Below are 20,317 nucleotides of genomic sequence, written 5' to 3' on the forward strand. Positions count from 1 at the left end.
GAATTTAAAACTCTATGTAAAATATGATCTTTTCTTGTTGGTTCCCAGATTTCCAAAGTTTTTTTTTTTTTTTTAAAGATTAGTGTAATCCTGATGTTACGTCACGACCCATTATGAACACAAATGTTGTCAGCTCTGCCTGAGTTCTGCATCTTGAATAACCGGTGAACATTTCACTCATTTAAAAAAAGTGACAAGTTTTCTTCATGGCTAAGTTTGTGTGCTGGTTAATAAGACAAGAGATGCGTTCATTAGAAGTTTAATTTGATTATGTACAACTAAGTCATTTAGCACAGTTGATCACAATGAGCACAGTGCTTGCCACCTTCAAACAGCCACAAAGTGTCATCAGCAGCCCCACCACCAGCCCGATAGCGGCTCAACAAAGCCATCAAGAACATGAACAAACCTGATCAAATCAACAAATACTACTTTTTGGGAAGCTTCAACGTCCTGAACAGAAAAACTACCAGCATCACCATGGAAACCAAGACAGGGGTTATTCTTCTCCTGCTTTTGTATGTTCATTTTTAAAAGTCAATCAAGTTAATGAGTAAACATTTCTTGGGGGAGTCAACTGACGTCTTCCTTGGAGGAGGAGTCTGTGACAAAGATGATGATGAAGATGCTCACACTCGAAGCAAAGCCAAGCAGAACATCTGCCCAGGAGTCACAGGGTTGCACGAGGGCTCACTTTAAAGGTGAAATCTTCAAGGGAATCATGACTCGAGATTCCATGTGTTGAATGAGTGGCACTGCAGGAAAAAGCCAAACACAGATGCCGTTCAGACAACTCACAACCGCCAAAGCAACTTACACCTCAATGGCTTCCATGTCACCATGCTGCTGCTTCAAGGTGTCAACAATGTTCAATTATGTAAACATGCAACATTTGGTGTAATTTGCTTGGGTCAATTACAAAACATTAAAAAAAACATTATTTAACAAGAAGTTACATTCCAGGTCGAAGAACACAATCCACACAATGGTTTGACTTGTTCACTTTCCTCCAGGATATACTTTAGTCTGGGTAGACCAGAATAAACAGTGTGTGTGTGTGTGTGTGTATCATATATATTTCCCAACCCACCTGTGTAGTAGACAACCTCATCCCAGCCTTCCCGCTGCCAGGCTGCATTTCGAATGTTTTCTCTGGACTGAAGATCTTTGTAGGCTGGAAGTTGAATGAAACAAATATTAAAGGTTGTTGCAATCCCATCAGATGATGATGCTAAGTTGCGTGGAGCTCACCCCACAAGTGGTGAACTTGGTACAGGCTTCCTATCTGGGAGAAAAATCCTCCCACGGCTTCCTGGTTCTGTTGGCGAATCTCGATGGCCCGCGCCCTGCGGAGAAGAGAGGAATGATCACGCATGCCAGTGTCTTCCACTGCATTAGCGAACGGATGCCCAATCAGGTGACGACCAGCCAACCCAGCTGATGGTCATAATGGCTATGATTACAGTGGAGGTGGGCAACTCGCACTGCTGGATCGGCGCGTGTCAATGCCGTGTATTGCTTTAAGAAAAATCATCTGAGCAACGCAGCCACTTGGATTGGTCACATGACCGATGCAACCCCTGTATCGCTCAATTGGTTATTTTAGCTGAGGCGCCGAACTTCACAAGGAAGTGCACCTGTCAGCGAGTTGTGTCTTTGCTTAATGAATCACAAATCTTTGACTTTTCCCTTCAAATCAGTATAACAAGGATACCGAAAAATGAAGAAAGGATTATAGCTTGTGGGACCATTTCGTTGTCATTTTGTCAAATAGCATGTGTCTGCATTTTATTTCCATGCTTTTTGGTTACATTTCATCACAGGAAACAGAAGGCTCTTTAGCTTTAATGGTTAGCGCGTTACAATGCAAGTTAACTCTATTTCTAACACAAGTTGATCTGGAGCAGTAACACCAATATTGACGCTGCTATTTGAGAAGGAATGGTTTAAACATAAATAACTCACATTTGTTGTGGTCAAATAATTAGTTTATTGAATTATTGTGAATAAGAAAAGCCATGTGCGTATGCTAATTTTTGGAATTTTTGTGCTGAGACATCTATTCATCTTTTTGAGAGTGGTGATGGTGGGCTGTTATCTTAGGTCACAGGTGTCGAACTCCAGTCCTCGAAGGCTGGTATCCCGCAAGTTTTCAAACCCTGTGTCTGAAACACACCTGATTCAAATTATTAGGATCATTTGAGCGCTTGCATAGCTTGCTAAGAAGCTGATCATTTGGATCAGATGTGTTGGGGGAAGAAAACAGAAAAACACGCAGGATGTTGGCCCTCGAGGACTGGAGTTCGACACCTATGTCTTAGGTGGTGAAGAATTTGTGCTGAGGCAAGCATGAAGCATTCACCATGTGGGTAGATATAGGGAGATCCAGGTCCAGGAAAAACCCTGCCACATTTTGGATTTGGGCACAGGTGCTTCTCAACCTACAGTCATATTAGTTTGTTAACCAACAAGTTAGGTGGACACATCTTTGGCTAAAGCCAAACTGTGGCAAGGTTTTTACTTTCTGGACCTGATTTTCTCATCCCTGCATGTAAAAAAAAAACTGACAAGTATTTTTCTGAACTAGTGATGGTGAGATTAAGCCCCATGAGACATCAAAACATTCAGTCAACAATGCCTTCACATGTACGAACACTTCATTAGGATTCTTTTACTGTGTGGCGCTATCAAGAGTTCACTGCAATGTACTACAACCTGATCTCCCCCTACAAAACAAGTGATAGGAATGTGCTTTTGTTACTTTGTTTTAGTTAGTGCTTGTAAATACATAAGGAGAAATAAAACGTTGATATATTTGTTTGTCTCTGTGTGGCCTTCAATTGACTGGCAACCAGTTCCACTGCCCGAAGAGAGCTGGAATAGGCACCAACAAGCCACAGGACACAGATATAATGCTGGCGTAGAAAAGTGAGAGCCAGTGCAAATGAATTAAGGAAAATACATTTTTGCCATTGCTAAAATTGCAGCGGAATTATAAGTTTTGAAGAATGACATCTTTAAGTGTTGGATGAGGTTCATTTTCCTGTATTGTCCCAAGTATTATATCACAGCCATAAAATATTTAATTTATATGCGGACACTACCACAGTCACATTTTGTTCTCCTTTTAGGACAGCGTGAGCAGAAGACCGCAAGAAGCCATTGATCTTTTAATTAAATAAAAATTAATTTGATGAAATAAAATGTTGGGAAATGTAATCTACTTAAGACATTGAAATGCAAAATAAAAGAGATTAATTATGCCATTTGTTGTAACAACCTATGATGGCCCTTGAGCTCCACGGTTAGCCTACCCAACAGTAATTTATTGTAATGGGTTTCAAATTAGATCAGTCATGAATCACATGACAATCAAGTCATGACACCATCCTTGTCCTGTCATTTTTCACATCATACAGAGATTGCGATGCTGTTAAAATACCCGAAACTCAAACACGTGCCACTGCAAAAGGCAATAAAACAACCATCAAAACTTCATCACCAAGTGAAAAAGGATCATATGACCGTCATTACCGTCAGTCGACATGTTGGACTCACCAGTAGTTTCCCCACTCGATCATCGTGCCAGGCTGCAAACAAACAGATGGCGACGGATCAAGTCAAGCGTGCCGGGACCAGGGGGCTGCAAGCGTGCAGGAAGTACTTACTCTGAGCTGGTACGACCGCAGCTCGTAGATGTTGGGCCCAGAGCGGGGTACCGGCTCGTTCCAGAAGCTGAACTCCAGAAGCAGCTGATTCCTGCGGGACAGTAACATCTTTCCTCGCTCTTGCCGGTACTCTGAAAACATCTGGAACAATCATACAGGTTAAGTGGCACAATAGCTCGCTGGAAAGCTCCGCCCATTCACAAGATAAATGGGTAGCCCTTAAAATTTGCATGCAAATTTTGATCTGATCTAAAAAATTGCACACTAAATTTGGGAACATGTTTGGAGGCCCTCATATCTTATTTTAAAGTAGGTACAGACCCATGAATTGTTATATCTATGAATTCTGACCATGTCTGTCAGAATCTGCACTCAAAAATAGTAAGTGTACCATTTCAATACATACTAAAAATCAAAATGTATAGTTTTAAATGACGCAAACATTTGATATTTTGAGGGTCCATATTTTGGAAATGTTTTCTTTTTTCTAAAGCACATTCATACTTTATTTGATTTAAGAAAAAAAAAAACGTTGTCACTTTGACGTGACATGAGACAACACAGCACCGCCTGGTGCCGCAGATGTGCAATTACTTTACCAACATCTTGACTATTTCAACTTGAAGAAAAAGGTAAAACGATTGTCTGGGTGAAGCTTTAATTGATTTATCATCATATTTAAGAGCTCAACCATGCAAGATATTTGGAAAATTGGAAGGCACTAAGTCCTTTTGTAGGGTTACAGGAGGACTTCAAGTATTGCTCCTTGACAAAATGACCATTTCGAAGCACCTACTTCAGACAGGATGATGGGAATTAGCTTTTTACCCACCAAGAGTTACCTTTCATCAACATATTGAACCAATAAAAGCTTTGATTATACAAATCCTTCCCTCTAGACAAAGCCTTTTGCATGTTGTAGTTGTACTATTTTTGTATAATCTATAAAAAATGTGTTTGGCTGACTTTTTAGGAACAACCTGAATCTAAAGTTTCAAAATCTCAATCAATATCCTGGTGAGGGCCAAATGTAATATTGGTGGCTTACCTTGTTCTGCTTGAGCTGACTCATAACTTGCGTGAGGGCAGGGTAACCTCCTCGATATCGCCACAAGTGCACTGCAACATAAACCAGCAACCTTCAACAAGGAGCAAACATTTCCTTTGGCATTTTCCTTGGAGTCACTGCTAAAAGGCTCCCCATTTTTTATGTCAGTATCGAATTAGGTTTGAACACTGACAAAATAAATGAAAATATTCTGATTTTTTTTTTAACCACAAAATGTGCTAGCGCCTAAGTACAATTGCATTTAACTTTGAAGTTCAGCTCTAATTATTGCTGCATGATGTTAACCCCTGAGTCAAGAGAGTCAATATACGTGTCAGAAGAGCACTGGCAACTGACCTGCCTGGTCCTGTTCTCCGTACCACGTGTTCCATGTTCCAACAAGTTCACATGGGTATTCTGGATCAGCATGAATAGAAGGCAACACACCCTCACTAAAATGAAAACACACAGTGAACAGGTGATCAGACTTAAATGTGCGTGACAAGAATACGAAAGCACACTACCATAATTGATTATAGTCCTCCAGGCACTCGGGCTTGACGTTGTGAACTGCAAAATAAAATAATAAATACAAATTGGAAAGAGAGCATCAAAGGATAATGAAGACTGCGCACGGTGCACCACTCACATTGGATCTTGTACAGATTGTTGTCTTCCTTTTTTGCAAGCAGGTGCGAATGGGCGTCCTTGCGTGGGTCCACCTTTCTCACGAACAGAGACTTGAAGCTGTCCTGCAGCCTTGACAAGGTCCTGGTACAACCACACCACATTTACAGATGATCACCATGCTCTCGCAACAATGTGGCCTTCCTCTTGAGAACCACCACATACATACATACATATACATATACATATATATATATATATATATATATATATATATATATATATATATATCATGGGAGAGGTGGCGCTGTTACATCCAAACAAGTAGAATCTTTGCAAATCCTTACAAATCCTTAGCCCTGTTCCACTTGCACAGCCTATTTTTGGGCTTTTAGTCAGTGTCAAACGTTTGAGAGGAGAAAATACATGTAAACCAAACAGGTAACGTAAGACACCGGCATGCGTCTAAGACTAAGTAGTGAATTGGCATAGAGAGGGGAAGCGACACGCTCCTAGAACCTTAATCACGTGACTCCCGGAAAAACAAGTTTGTGGTTGACTACAGCGAGACGTCCACTGCATCACCAGTCACAAGAAACTTGACACGTAAAACATTTGACCTTGAATGCACTTTTTTGAGTCACACCAAGTTGGCTACTATTCGTCCACGTGACAGTTTCGGGGAGAAGGGCAAAGATTTGCCTAATGACGTCAAGGAGTTAGGGGGGCCCGGCAGCAAGCGAACGTCACCAGCTTAGTTAGCGTTAGCTTAGCCACCGAGCACACCGCCAATTTGACATTGATATACCACCGAAAGGGAAGAAACTTCACAAATTCCGTTTGTCGACCGAATCCGAATTGCGGTTGATGGATACTCGCCTGGCGGGAATCCGAAGCTGTCCGCTCGCGGAGATAGTTTGTCGCGACAGCTTGACGCTAGTCAGCCACTTGGGCGCCGTGTGAAGGACTCGCGCCGCCATCTTGCTTCAGGCAAACGCTACCGGCGGACGGAAGCCGGCATGCAACAAAACTGCTCCACAGGATTACTTAAAATTTAAATCGTGAACTTGATCGTGCAAGACAGGGACATCATGTTAATTTTACCGTTTAGAGTCTCTTTTCGGAAATGTAGTACGAACTATGAATAAGATAAGGCAACATTTACCATGCCATTTGAACACATGCATTAATCACCCCACAAAAACATGCCTAAATAAATAGCGTAAAAAACTATAGCCCGCGAACAGCGAGTATACGGAGGTCCACTGAGAGAACTGTTTCGATAAGCTATTTTTAGAGAGCTTATTTAACGCCGGAATTGTCCAAGGATTTACGCAGTAAACATTCTCCAATTTCTGTAGCCATCCATGAAAACAGACTTAATAACACAGTAGTTACACTTCATTAGTTCTGCTTTTTCATTGAAAAGTTCAATTTTTGACTTATCCTTGATTGTAAATAAGAACGAAGGTAGTATTAAAACTAGCCAAATTGAAATAATGCCCCGTTTTTTCAATAATACACAGGAAATACATACATTTTGTAATTCTGCCTTGATACATTGAAAAAATGTTTGACGAATTAATAATTATTAATTACAGCTCTAATACAAACACTTGTCATAAACCTGTGGTGTGACAAACATGCAAAGAAGACAGTAAATTGTTAAGGTTTTAATTGTAACCTTGGATTGCGTTCTCCACATCAGGACATACAGAATCCAATATGCAGTTGGACTGGGAAGTCCAAACCGGTTCCAGAGGGCCAGTATCTTGCATGTTTTCCTGGTTTCTTTCTCTTTCACAGCTGATTCAAATGAGGGTGGTGGTTATCAGGCTTCTGCTGCGCTTGCTGATGAGCTGATCATTTGAATTAGGTGTGTTGGAACAAGAAACTTGGAAGTATTCAGAGTACCGGCCCCCAAGGACTATAGGAATAAGCCGTAAAAAGTACTTTCCAAACTGTTTAAGGCCCTGGTGCACAACTGTCAACTGCCAGTTCACATGGACCAGTATCCTGCATGTTTTTTTAATGATTCCTTACCCAACACACTTGATTCAAATGATTAGCTCATGAGCAAGCTTTTTTTTTGCATGAATCATTTGAATCATGCGTGTTTGAGAGAGAACAATTGAAAACACGCACGATACCGGTTGTTGAGACTTGGACTTTGACCCCTATGCTTAGTGGCAAGCACATCTTTCTCACAGCTACGGAGTTCCTGGTTCAAAACAATTTGGCCAGTTCTCACTTTGCTCAAGATTCAGCCAACACTCCCAAAATCACATTTGGGTCATAAAGACTTCATCGTGGGAAAGTGAATGCTTATTTGTCCATATGTGCCCTGTCGTCGACTGGCGACCAGTCCAGATCGTCAGCTGGGTTGGAACCCCAAATCCTGATGAGAAGTGTTCCACAAAACCCTCCTCACGTTAATGTGACACATCCGCAGAGATGTTCAAACTTTTCACTTTTTGGGCTAAAGTCATGTCTTCGTCGACGTGAAGGTCATCCAGCGGCTCCAGAAAGTCGGCGCCAGCCACCCGCTTTCCCGTCAGCGGGTCCACAGCACGACCCACTTTGTGGACCACCTGGGCCAGCTCGTGCTTGACATGTTTGGAACGTGGCTCGATCAACGCCTTGAGGAGCACCACATCGCCCACTGTGCACTGCTGCTGGGCATCGTGCGCAAAGTAAGTCTTCCTCTTGTTGTAGTACTGACCAAAACAAAGTTGAGGATATGAGTAGACACGTATCAACTTTCAAAAAATATGCCATTTCCATAATAAAATGTGCATTGAAAGTACATCAGAGCCTGTTGTTGTGGGTTGTCGTCCGTATGCTGATAACTCAAAGCAGTTTCTTCAATTCACACCGTATTGTACTGTGCAAACGCTTTGCTAGTTATGTGGACTTGTATGTTGACCTCAGTGCTGAGAATAGAACCCACTGGGTCAGCCAGTGGTGCAGGAATCTGCGAACAAGCTGGGGCCAGCTAGTAAAAACTAAGGCTAGGTTCACTTTGCAGCATGAAGTGACCCAATTCAGATTTTTTTTGTCTCTATCCGACCTGTATCTGATCTTTTGACAGCAGTGTGAACGACTCATCTGATTTTAAAATGCAAACCAGGCCACTTTGGTATGTGGTCCTTATTCCAATACGTATCCGATTTTTAGACCCTTGCCTTTGGCTTGAATGTCCAGGTCACATTTATCTGACGCACCCGTAACCATCAAGCGACAAAAAAATCTGATTTCACAAAAAAAAAAAAAAAAAAAAAGAGAATCAACCCCTGTAGTGTGAGGCCCTGAATAACCCCCTCTCCAATAAATAAATAATGCATTCATACACTAGGAACCCTGAAAGTAACAAGCCCTTTAACTCTATAATCTCCACAGCAGAGTACTGCTGTTTGCATATTTGCAAAAATAGCCAACTTGAAACATTTACAACGAAGTTTCAAAATAAACGCTCTGAATTATTCGAGGCTTTCTGATAGAAGCTTCTCGTTCATTTTAATTACTGGGCAACAGTCACCAACACATTTTTTCTGTCATACACAAAATTCAAAGATATACCCCTTCGTTTGTATCTGTAAAAAGCAGTGTAGTGGTGCGTTTAAGCAAGCCACGGTGTTGGTCTATGACCGGAATACGACAGCTGACCAGTCCTACTATTTGGAACTCTTCAGATAATTCAAGGCATATTGTACTTTCTCACGTAGGCTGCATAGTTTCGGAACTCGTCTGATAGTTTAAGGCATACTGTACGTTCTCGTGTCAAACTAATTTCCTTGACGCAATTAGATCAAGTCGGGGTTATAGCTTTTTTTTATTCCTCGACTGCAATTCGGAACTCCCAGTTCTAGCATGGTTCTGGCATGATACAACCACGTATTGTGTATGTTCACCTTGAGCAGGTAGGGGTCGAGCACGAGCCGGGTGACGCGAACTTTAGCGGTCTTGGTCATCTTGGTTCCGATGACTCTGCCGATGACCCACTTGGCGTGAACGGACGCCTGCTTAACCGACATCCTTTTTCGTCTCTGCAGAGGGGAAACGACACTCAAGTCACCGGTGATCAGCGCTTACTTCCTTTGATGCGGTACTCGTGCTAATGCTAATGCTCGGCAGCTATCCGCCGCTTTCAGGCTGCTGCCATTATACAAACGTTAGTTGCGGCTAATATACTGATTTGCGGATGCCAGTAATCGCGTGACCCTAGCCCCGTCGACAAGTGACGCGAGAAACAAACTTACGTTTTGACAGAACTACACGCTCATACAAAACGTCCGGATATGTTCCTGCCGTTTCCTACCGCTTCCGTTCCATCTGCCCGATTGCTTTCGCGCATGCGCGACCGGAAATAGAATGTACACTGGTTCCATGCATGCGCCATTGGAAATAGGAGCTCCGAAATATACAATGCTCTACTTGGGGTTTGATAGAGATGGGCCGATGAAGCATTACAGCCTATTGCAGCATCGATTTGGAAAAAGAGTCAATGCTTCTTCAACAGACCGCACGCATAGCGACTACAAGGCTCAAAGTGATTGACATCCCAATATTAAAAAAAAAAACAATATGCATATACAATGTGTCCATGGTGAAATACTTTTCCAGTCAACTACCCATTCTTTGACACAGTTCCGTGTTGAGTTATAACACTGCTTTCTGAAACACTGTATCAATAAGACAGTTGTGTTGAAATGGGTCAGTATCTCAAAGCAGTTCACATAATTCCGTGTTGAGAGTCACGACACTGCTTTCTGAAACACTGTATCAACAAGAGACAGTTGTGTCAAAATGGGTCAGTGGTTCAAAGCCTTTGATACAATTCAGTGAGGTAACATCTGAGTAAAACCATTTTGCATTTACATTTGTCATTTAGGCAAACCGCCATGAAAATGTAAGACACTATTGTATCATTTGTTGTCACACTGGGATGAGTATTTGGGTGTTTTACATGTTTTCTATAAAAAAATAAAATATTTTCTGCAGCATTTGGTTCCTCTTTTTACTGATGACCTCTCCAGTTTTGGAGAAGACCCTTTTGCATGGCACTATGCACCATATGCACCATACTCACATACACACATTAATAGATACATACCTACCGTGTATACATGTATGCATACATAGTAATCAGTGTAATCTATAGTAACACACATACATAGCACATATTATCAATATATTTCCGCAGTACTCGATGGTTAATTGAGTAGAATTTGTACAACACAATATACCTTGTTGACAGTCTGCCCAGCACTAGCTTGCTGTGGATGGACAAGATGCTAAATACCACTAAAATCTATAGATTGGTGTGTAATGGCCCGCGAGGATGCCATTTCATGTTATTTGTTATGATTCTTATACACACTGTAATTTTTTGAAAAGCTGTGGAAGGCACTGTCCCAACGGGAGTGAAAGGGTTAAAAAAAAGTCATGATTTCAAGATGGGAGTTTAAAATAGTGGTATATTTTGGGTTGTGTTTCAAATTAAGATGTGCCTTTCAAAGTAGGGTTTCAAACCGGGATTAGGTTTTGAAAGGAAGGGTTTAAACCAGGTTTAGGATGTTATTGTTGGGTTACAAACTTGTGTCAGGGTTTAAAAGTAGAGTTTCAAACAAGGATTAGGGTTTTAAAAGTATGATTGGGGTATCAAAGTAAGTTAAGGGTTTACACTATATGCCTAGGATTTCAGAGAATGATTTTAAAACGGGCAAGTGTTTGCAACAAAAGTGCAAAGTTGGCATGAATGCGAAGCAGTGCGGTGAGCAGACAGCAAATGGACGGAGCGACTTCCTGCCTGGCTCGGAGAGGCCCGCGGTGTGCTAATCGCGAGCGTTTGGGCCAAACATTTGCCATTTAAGGAAGCATGCGCCAAGCTAACTTCTTGCCTTCTTTTTTCTCCTGCGATGACTTCACTCGCATAATCACGTCATCACGCACGACGACTCATTATAGTGCTTTTATCACACTGTGGCCTTGTATCAAATAATATAATATTTATCTTCACATAATCTCCCGGCTGACGCACAGAGCAAATATTTGCGGAACATGTGACGTTCCACACGTATGTTATGTTTTCAATGACAACACACTAAGCGCCTTATCACCCGTCGGTTACAATAACAACTTTTTCTTCTTCTTTTAATTTGTCGTCGCATTTCAAGATGAGGATAGCGGCGGCCAGCTGGAAACGCTTTTTCAAGATCCAAAAGTGATGATAACCATAGAAAAAAGGCGTCGGGGAATGCAGATGATTTGATCAGAGAGTTTCATGTTTCTATTTTAATTACAAGTTTATGCTCGTCTTTTGAAGCTTTTCACTGCTGTGCTTGTCACGGGATTGGATCGCCTGACAAGGAGACCTGACTTGCAGGTGATTAAATATGGATCCAATTAATGATGTGTGTCGGGAGAAGGCGGGACAAAACACGGAACGACAGGAAACACATGAAGCCTATCAAACTTCAGTCAAGCTTTCAAGAACAAAGTCAGGAGACATTTGAGACCGCTCTAATACTCCAACCGATTCAAGTACATCTTGCCTAAGGAGAACAGTGCAGTGGGCTAGGAGCTAGCACATCTGGCTTGTTGTGCTGAGGTTCTTGGTTCCTTCCTGTGTTAAGCAGGTACTTCGCCTCTGTGCTCAAGTGTGTGTGTGTGGTTTTTTTTTTTTAATTAAAATGTTAGATGTGTTTTCATGTTGTTTGTATGAGTAGCCAGTCCATTGTTGAGCCCTGGGATGAGCTGAGAACAAGACCAGTCCAAAGGTCCAGCCTACCAAATAAGAACAAGTTTCAACCTCATAAAAATTGCACTCTTTCCAGTGGCAGCCCAAGGCACACCTGTGCAACAATAATGTCTGATATGCCACGCCATCATCTCAGCTTAAGCTCCACCAATTGCCAGGAAGAATCAATTCCATGTTAGAGTTCACCTGATAAGAAAAGCAGTGAAAATGTTGCATTTTTATCTTTCTCCAGTTGAAAACGGAGTTATGATGGCAACGCAATTAGCATTATTTCAAAAGTGTTCATTTTGTATTGATGAGGATAGGGGGCAAGCTGACATGTAATGTGGAGGGACTTTTTTTCATACTGAATGCAGAGCTGACGGCATAAGAATGAACACAATGGATGCCAGGAGAAAAGAAGATGGATTGAGGAAGGATGGAAAATAAATGAAAGATGGTGGGATACCAAGATGGAAGCACTATCATCTCTCAAGCTAAAAGTTAAGCAGGGATTCAATGTAGGCACAAATTGGGGTTACCAGACCGCATTGGCTAAATTGACTTAGGACCATGAATGCCTTTCTGATACTCCCATTCTTTGACACACAAAGATGTTCCAGGTCTGGTTTGGTCCACCAGGTTCTATCTAAGTACCTACTCCCTACTAGGGTCTTCGTTTACCTATTCCAGTGCTTCTCAAGAATTTTTGCAAAGAGAAAACATTTCACACAGCCCCACTTGCTGCAGTGGCTGTAAATCTTGTAAAAAAATGTATGAGTATGCCAAAATTTGTAAAAGAGTAGACCTAAAGTTGAGATGCACTCATTATAATTTCTTGTACTTGAAGCAAATTGGTTATGGATGTCCTCATCCCTGTAAATACTCAGGGGAGCCTGAGTATCTTTCATTCACCTGTTGATTTTCTATCCTTCCATGATTCCAAAATATCAAACTAGCCAATGTCAGAGTAGTGAAAACAATTGCTGGGTCGTGTAATGGCGGCTGGTGTTAGTTAGAAAAACAAACAAACAAGAAAACAATACCGAAATAACACACAATTTCAACTAACCAATCAGCATTTGTTGACATAACACGACCATTTGATAGTGCCAGTAGACAAAGTCGCTAGTACGGAAGAGGTAGACCCTGGAACAGTTTTGTGTGTGAAAGCAGGGAGGGGTACTCAAACGACCAAGGTACATCAGAAAGTTCCTGATTTGGTTCCTGCCGTCTGAAAGGGGCTCTAGTTTAAAGCGTCAAACAGGTCCTTTGTCTCCACACAAACAACACTCTGTGGCGGCCTTTGCAGCCATGTGTGTGTATGTGTACTGATGTCATAGTGTGACATCATCAGTGAGCGTTCAGCCTCATCAATCATTTCAGTTTTACACAATTCAAAACCCTGACGATGAAATGTTCAGCTGGTCAAACATACCGGACTCCTCGTACTGCTCAACAGGCAACTTTACATGTCGGTGTGTTACATGTACAAAACATACACACCTGCATGCGCCAGCCATTTGGAAAATTGCATTTGTGTTTACACGTCGAGGCCTCATGACCGTGTGATGACGTCATCAGTACGACTTCATCCAACTCAGAAGAGCCCAGAAAAGGCGGACAAAAGTATTGGGACATCTACAGGACGCAAAAAGTTACCTGCTTCATCCATTCTATGTGAGGTGCACAGGAAGATGGAAACCTATTGTGACAAGGATCAAAAGTGAAAAGTGTCGGCTCATACAAAAGTCCAAATTTATCCGGTACACGGGTAAAGGATAACCACACCCACATTCTTCCCATCCTGGTATTTGATGTGCTGTGGTTCAATTGTGGGTCAGAGGTGACAATGTGTTAGCACTTTGCCTGAATCAAACAATCCAGAGTCAAGTCCAAAGGGATTGGCAGATATTACCGGGCTGTGACATCATCTCTTACCTCCCGCCCTCCAAACATGGCCCGAGACGGTGTTGCGCATGTTCAGGTGCCTGGGAGGTTCTTGAGGTCGGACATGAATCTCCGAGCTGTAAGGTGACCTGCCGCCAATGTGCTTCACATTTACTCGCTGAAATCTGTGCTTTTTCTTTGTCTTTGGAAAACACAAACATGATGTCATATCACATGGTAGTTGCGGTGGCGGCCGCCGCTGCTCCTTTCAACATCAAGCTATGAGCGCTAAGAAAACACACAGCAGGCCAAGAATGGAAAACACATTCCAACGTAAGAAATCAAGGTCATGTTTGTAGAGTCTTCCAATTTCTCCTCTTACGTCAATTTGACAGGAACACATCGCTTAGCTTAGCTTATTTTAGCTTAGTTTAAATGTAAATGTAAATGTCTTAAATGTAGCTTAGTTTTTAGTCAGTACTTGACTGGCAACATGTACAATGTGCGCGTGCGTATGTATGACATCATGCAACATGATTGTACAAGTGGCTCATTCGCTGATGTACCCCCTGTAATTTTTTTTCGGCCAATTACCCCAAAGCATTTTTGGACAAAAAGGGAAAAAAAACTGAGTATTACGTTACCCATGTCTGATTCGTTAAAATTGTTTGACTAAATTTTTTGCACTGGGTGTATTTCCATCAGTAACAATATCATCTCTTTTTATTCTGACTTGTCTGCTGGAAAATGTCAAAACTGACATCACACCTGCATAAAATTGAACAATATAAACACATTAGTGTTGCAAAGGAGTCACAGAATTCAGCAATAAGTTGCTTCATGTTCCAACTAATAAACTCTGAAGAAAAATGTACTGCACCTGTCAAAGCCTTAATAAGCATTAAGTTAGATTTGATTATATCTGTAGAAACCTTGCAAAAGTCTCACGTACCCTGTTAGTATTAATTGTATATAGGTTATCCCATATTTGTTATTTTGCAATGCGTATGTTGCTAGATTATTAGACATGGATGTTTTCTGTTGGGAGTTTGTCAAAAAGGTGTGAGGAGACGACACGTGCATGGGGTCAGTTTTGATGTTCCTGGGAAAGAAAATCACAGCATGGATTCTCCAGGATCATTTGCGTTGTTGCCATATGTCTCTCACCTTAAGGGTAGCAATGGTTTTGTAACTAGGGTCAACCAAAATAAATAAATGAGGAGTGGACGGGAGGTGTAACCAGACCGGTAGGAGATCTGAGTAGGTGCTGGTCCTTGTCCACTCTCCTCGTGAGAAAAAGCTACTTGTCTTCCTTCTGGTTTGTAGTTCATTAAATGTTCTAGGTTACCTGAACCTGACATATCCCTACTTGGGTACCACTGGATTACATGACTTGTGAAGCTTTAGAAGAACATTACACACTTGTTACGATGGACATGCTGACAACATAAGATTGACAGATCTTTTGGAATGGCACAAAAACGAAAGAATATCCAGTACAATTAATGTTGGTGCAAACAAGAAATGATTTTGCAAAAATGGTTTCCACAGAGCCTCTCAACTTTCCATTTCATTCCAAATGGCTGACTGTAGTATCAATGACTGCAAAGATCATAAACACCTTCTCATGTCGTATAATGGCAGCACCATATCCAGTCAAACATCCACACCAACATGTTGATGTCGCACTCAGAATTTACAAGTTGGAGGAAGTAGGCTTCTGGCCCCAGTTCACGTTTTCACTGGCACTTGCTGCACTAAACCAAATATCGTGCAGACAAGCTGACCCCCGCCACGGGTACCCCCCACCAACAGCAATCCCATGCCAAACAAGATCCCCCCACGCATACACCCCCAGCTAGGACGGCTCACACATCATCACGTTAACGTGTTTACAGAGTGTCGTCATTGTGTGCGGCGGCCAGCAGTGTTGTTCACGCAGACACACACACCCATGCGCGCACACACACACAAGCAGCCTCACACTCTTCGTCTAGCAGGACCTTCAACATAAAGCTCCACTTGTTACATCGCCAAAAACAGTATTTCAAAAAAGGATTTCAGGGCCCTTACATTACGGAACGAAACCAGCTGCAATCTGTAGTTTGACATGCACAAGCACACACAAACACTTACACACACACAAACACACGTGTCAATTCGCAGAGGTGTGTCGACTCACCATTAGGTCTATAAATAACTATTATTTTCATTTTAATTTTTTTCAATTGATTTATTAATAGTTGTTTTTTATTTGGTGTGCAGTCATTTGTCTGGCTGTCTGTGTTTGGTCAACTGATGTCAAAGGTCATGTGGTAGTTGCGTTGGATAGGTCAAAAACAGTCAGTGTTTCTAACCATTCAAAACGTACAACACCAATAAAAAAGAAAGTTGTGAACAACAGAATTTAGTTTAAGAGAAAAAGCATTTGTCCTAAAATCAAGCAGAGCCAATGAAAAGCATTTGTAGCAAAGTCTGATTTTGTAAGCTGCCTGTGATGAGGGTGAGAGTTTTTTACAAAGATGGGCCAACACCAACAAGCACAACACTCGTCACAAACAAAAACCAAAAACACATGTTTCATGAGATGTCTCCCACCCAGCAAATGTTTAAGACACACACACGTGTGTTTTTCTGTCATAGTGGGGACATGTCATTGACCCTAACCCTAACCTTAACCATCACAAAAGATTGCACAGCCCTAACCATAGGGTTAACCAGGTCTTGACCCACAAAATGAGGTCTGAATTCTTGGAATCAACCAAAATCGTCCCCACAAATTCAAGAGGTCCCCACACAGATAGTAACACCTGAAATTTGGTCCCGATGCAGCAAAAACTAACAGTACGCACACACACACATACACACACAGAGTGTGTGTAATGTGCATTGCTGTCAAGTGCTTCTCACGACCCTGGCGGCGCAAACGTTTGTCGGCGCCAAGACAAATGTCTCGGTCCGCTCGCGATAACGGCCGACAACTGCGAAGCACTCGGAATGCCTGCGCAACGGTCCGGTCACCGGCCCTTGTCAAATGCGCATTCCCACTCACATTATCAACACGTCAAGTGTCCCTTATCTTTGAGGCATTTTCCAACAAACGTGGAGGGAAATCCTCCACGACAATAAAATGACTGATGACTGACACCTACAAACTGTCCTTTAGCTTTTATTATCCATTTACATTTCATTCAGCACCAGCTCACTAAATATAATGTAAATAAACGTCTAGAGCCATCATTGGTAGTAAATGTTAAGTTTGGCTGTGACCTTGTTGACCCCACAGGTGGAACAATGCACTCAAGATCAGATTCAGCTTTTGCCCCTTGGGCTGTGGCCCGTCCGTCTTTATGAATCGTTATAAGCTCTCACATGCAAATCAATCCATCATATAACGTCACACCTTGTCATGTGTCATCACTTTGGCTCATATGTCATCACGTGTTGTAACATGTATGTTGAGGCGCTTTGCCATGCGTCGCCTGTATTGCCGTTTGGTGGTGGTCCTGACCACTGTGTTATGTTGTCATGGGGTACTGGGTTTGCTCCCTAGGGTTTGCTCATGTGTGCCATGACAGCGCCTGAGTCAGTGCAGTGTGTGTGTGCGCAGGTGTGTGCGTGCATACATGCATGTGTTTGTGTATGGCGAGTCACCTTTGAGGCGTTCATGAGTCTGTCCATTCATTTGCGCAGGTGCTGAATATGTCAATCAAGTCCACCTGGGTCTGTTGGCGACCCGGCGACGGGTTCATGCTCAGCCGGAGCGGCAACAGGAAATGGCGCTGGAGTGGGTGGCGCCTTTTACAAGCAGACTGACATTGGATAGGACGCCATTACGCATGCTGGAAAGTCTCATGATTCATGAGGAGCTTTATTGGAGAAACAACATCCATCACGCTGCGGGAGCTTAGCAACATGCTAACAACAACAATCACAAGTCAAACAAACAGCGAAAGCCCAACAACAACAGCACACAAAGACAGCTCAGTTCACACATTTTGTCTGCAACGTTTGAGTAAAGGCAGAAATTGTTTATTCTTACACTTGAATGTTGCTTGAAAAATAGACTGGGCGCTATTCAGATTAGGGAAGGACACTGGGATGGAAAGGGTTGTACATTAAGCCACATCGGCACCATGAACCAAATTATGGTGGCCTTGCCAGAACCAGCACTGGCTCTGATACCTGATACAGGTATGTCAGAATTTGGTCAATTGAATATTTTTTCAAAACTCTATACAATTAGTCATAAGGTTTGGACATCATTTAAATTTGGATGATTCCTATTTTGGAATTTGACTCTGGTTCCCAACGATTCAGATTCTTGACAGAAAAGGATAGTAATAAATTCATAAATGCAAAAAGGCTAACTAGTGATTTGGGGACAAATTATAAGAAGCGCTTAGTTCTTTAATTTCATTAAATCATTGTTCAATCACCAGCGTTTACTAATGCTATGAGTTACTCAAGGGGCTTTTTTTTAAGCAGAAAAGTATGTTAATTTTACAAGCTTTGCCTGAGAATTCCAATAATAAAAATAATAAAATACTATAATAATATATTGTATCAGTTTAGGAAACACAAAACGGCATTAGAAGAGTGTATGATACTGCAAAATGTTAGCTAGGTATAAGCATTTGTGGGTTTCAGTTTCAGTTATACCTGTTGGGCAATATTGGCGTATGAGGTACTTAGCCGAGTAGTTCTCAACCTTTTTTCAGTGATTACCCCCTGTAAAATATGTTTTTAGCCAATTACCCCTTAACTAGTGCAAAGCATTTTTAAGTTTACAAAAAAAAAAGGCTTAAAACATTCCATCAGTGCCTGATGTGTTAAACACTTTCCAACTTCATTTGTATTATCAACCTAACATGTTCTCTTTTGGATCATAGAAGAAATCTGTTGTCAGAAAGAAATAACTTAATTAATAATTCTTTTTCCTACAAAATATAATCAATATACATTGACAGACCTGTTCGAAAAAAAAATTATAAATAAATATTTGCCAACAGAAAAATATTAAAAATAAAGCGTTGTGTTGGGGTGACAGTAGTTCTGTTACTGTGAATATTTATATTATACTGTGTATTTATATTATACTGTGAATATTTATATGACACACATCCAGTTTATTGACACATAAGTCAGCAGTGCTTAGCCTGTCGGCTCACACTTCTGAGCTTCTGGCTTTCAAAATTCACTGTGAACCTGGAGACCGTAGTTCCTAAAATGGCCATCCAGAAACACTGTCTGAGGATCAAGTCCCCCATGGCTCATACCCCCAAAATGACAGTCCATGCAACACAGGAATAATTTAAATAAACAGACTTTCGAATATTTTTTTAAGGCACAGGGAAATTGTGTTTGTGTTAGACTGCGAAAAGAAAATATGGTAAATTATTGCCTTCAAATTCAAAAGCCATTTGGCAAATACAACGAATACATTGCATTTGTTTTGTCAATTCATGCAATGAGATAGCAAAAGCAATCCCAAAGCCAAGAAACAAATATGGAATAGATAAACAATAAAAAAGTCCGTTCAAATTCATTTATATTAACCCCCCCCCCCCCCCCCACACACACACACACACACACACACACACACTAATACACACATATACCAGCGCCCCCCACTGGGCAAGAATGGAGGTACAAGTGCAAAAAGCCGTCCAGCCGCGCATTCGGTAATTATGACGAACGGCAGACTTAAGCAAACGTGTGCCAATGCATCTCGCTAGCTTAGCATATAGCACGCATGGAAACGTTGGCCTTGACGTATTGTCAGTGGAATTTCTTGTAACCATTATTGCCGAGAAAGGTCTGCATTGCTGGCAGATCCTTCCCATGACTCATAAGGACACCCCCCCCCCCCCCCCCCCAAAACAACGGGCAATCTCGCAATCGGCCTTACCTAAACATTGAACACAGACATCATCCATCATGGTGTCAACACTAATACGGCTGCAAAAGTATTGGGACATCACTCCAATCAATCAATGGCTCAATGGCGCTGTCAGTCAACGGGTGGTTGGGCTAGACATGGACGCTTTGCTAACGTGTAAGTCGTATGATGCTTTCAAATATAATAATAATAATAATAATAATAATAATAATACAATTGTTGATGGTCATAATCTTATTTAATTTCTAAAAAATCCTCTCCCTGCATTTTTTTGCTCCACACAAATTTAGAAAAAATATCCTCAAATTGAGTCAAAGTTAAAAAAAAAACTACTCAGCAAAAAAGTAAAATATATTTCAAGTCCGCTATTAGACTGCTTTGTCTAGCTTTGTGTTTGTCAAGTATGATTATTTTCTCCAAAGAATAACAATAATATTTGAACC

The 20,317-nt window shown here is 41.5% G+C and overlaps 2 protein-coding genes across 4 annotated transcripts; both read right to left on the bottom strand.

Annotated features, from left to right (window-relative positions):
- Positions 1 to 243: 243 nt before the first annotated feature.
- On the bottom strand, positions 244 to 6,381 carry LOC148408976 (protein NipSnap homolog 2-like). The gene is made up of 10 exons (XM_088440846.1): positions 6,223 to 6,381; positions 5,366 to 5,487; positions 5,241 to 5,286; positions 5,074 to 5,168; positions 4,717 to 4,787; positions 3,669 to 3,809; positions 3,559 to 3,590; positions 1,252 to 1,346; positions 1,091 to 1,174; positions 244 to 755 (listed from the first exon to the last, which is right to left on the bottom strand). Exons 1-10 carry the CDS (start codon positions 6,321 to 6,323, stop codon positions 691 to 693), a joined length of 852 nt encoding a protein of 283 aa, XP_088296972.1. The 5' UTR covers positions 6,324 to 6,381; the 3' UTR covers positions 244 to 690.
- Positions 6,382 to 7,003: 622 nt separating this feature from the next.
- On the bottom strand, positions 7,004 to 19,928 carry mrps17 (mitochondrial ribosomal protein S17). 3 transcript variants are annotated; one of them, XM_088440849.1, is made up of 3 exons: positions 19,884 to 19,928; positions 9,255 to 9,389; positions 7,004 to 8,060 (listed from the first exon to the last, which is right to left on the bottom strand). In XM_088440849.1, the coding sequence occupies exons 2-3, from the start codon at positions 9,375 to 9,377 to the stop codon at positions 7,776 to 7,778; spliced, it is 408 nt and encodes a 135-aa protein (XP_088296975.1). In that variant the 5' UTR covers positions 9,378 to 9,389; positions 19,884 to 19,928; the 3' UTR covers positions 7,004 to 7,775. The 3 variants fall into 3 exon arrangements, with proteins under 3 accessions (XP_088296975.1, XP_088296973.1, XP_088296974.1); XM_088440847.1 differs by lacking the exon at positions 19,884 to 19,928 and adding an exon at positions 14,024 to 14,155; XM_088440848.1 differs by lacking the exon at positions 19,884 to 19,928 and adding an exon at positions 9,603 to 9,713.
- Positions 19,929 to 20,317: the final 389 nt, after the last annotated feature.

The sequence above is a fragment of the Hippichthys cyanospilos genome, chromosome 18 (assembly GCF_059441005.1).
Source record: "Hippichthys cyanospilos isolate Australia breed blue-spotted pipefish chromosome 18, RoL_Hcya_1.0, whole genome shotgun sequence".
In the NCBI taxonomy this organism is placed as follows: Eukaryota; Metazoa; Chordata; class Actinopteri; order Syngnathiformes; family Syngnathidae; genus Hippichthys; species Hippichthys cyanospilos.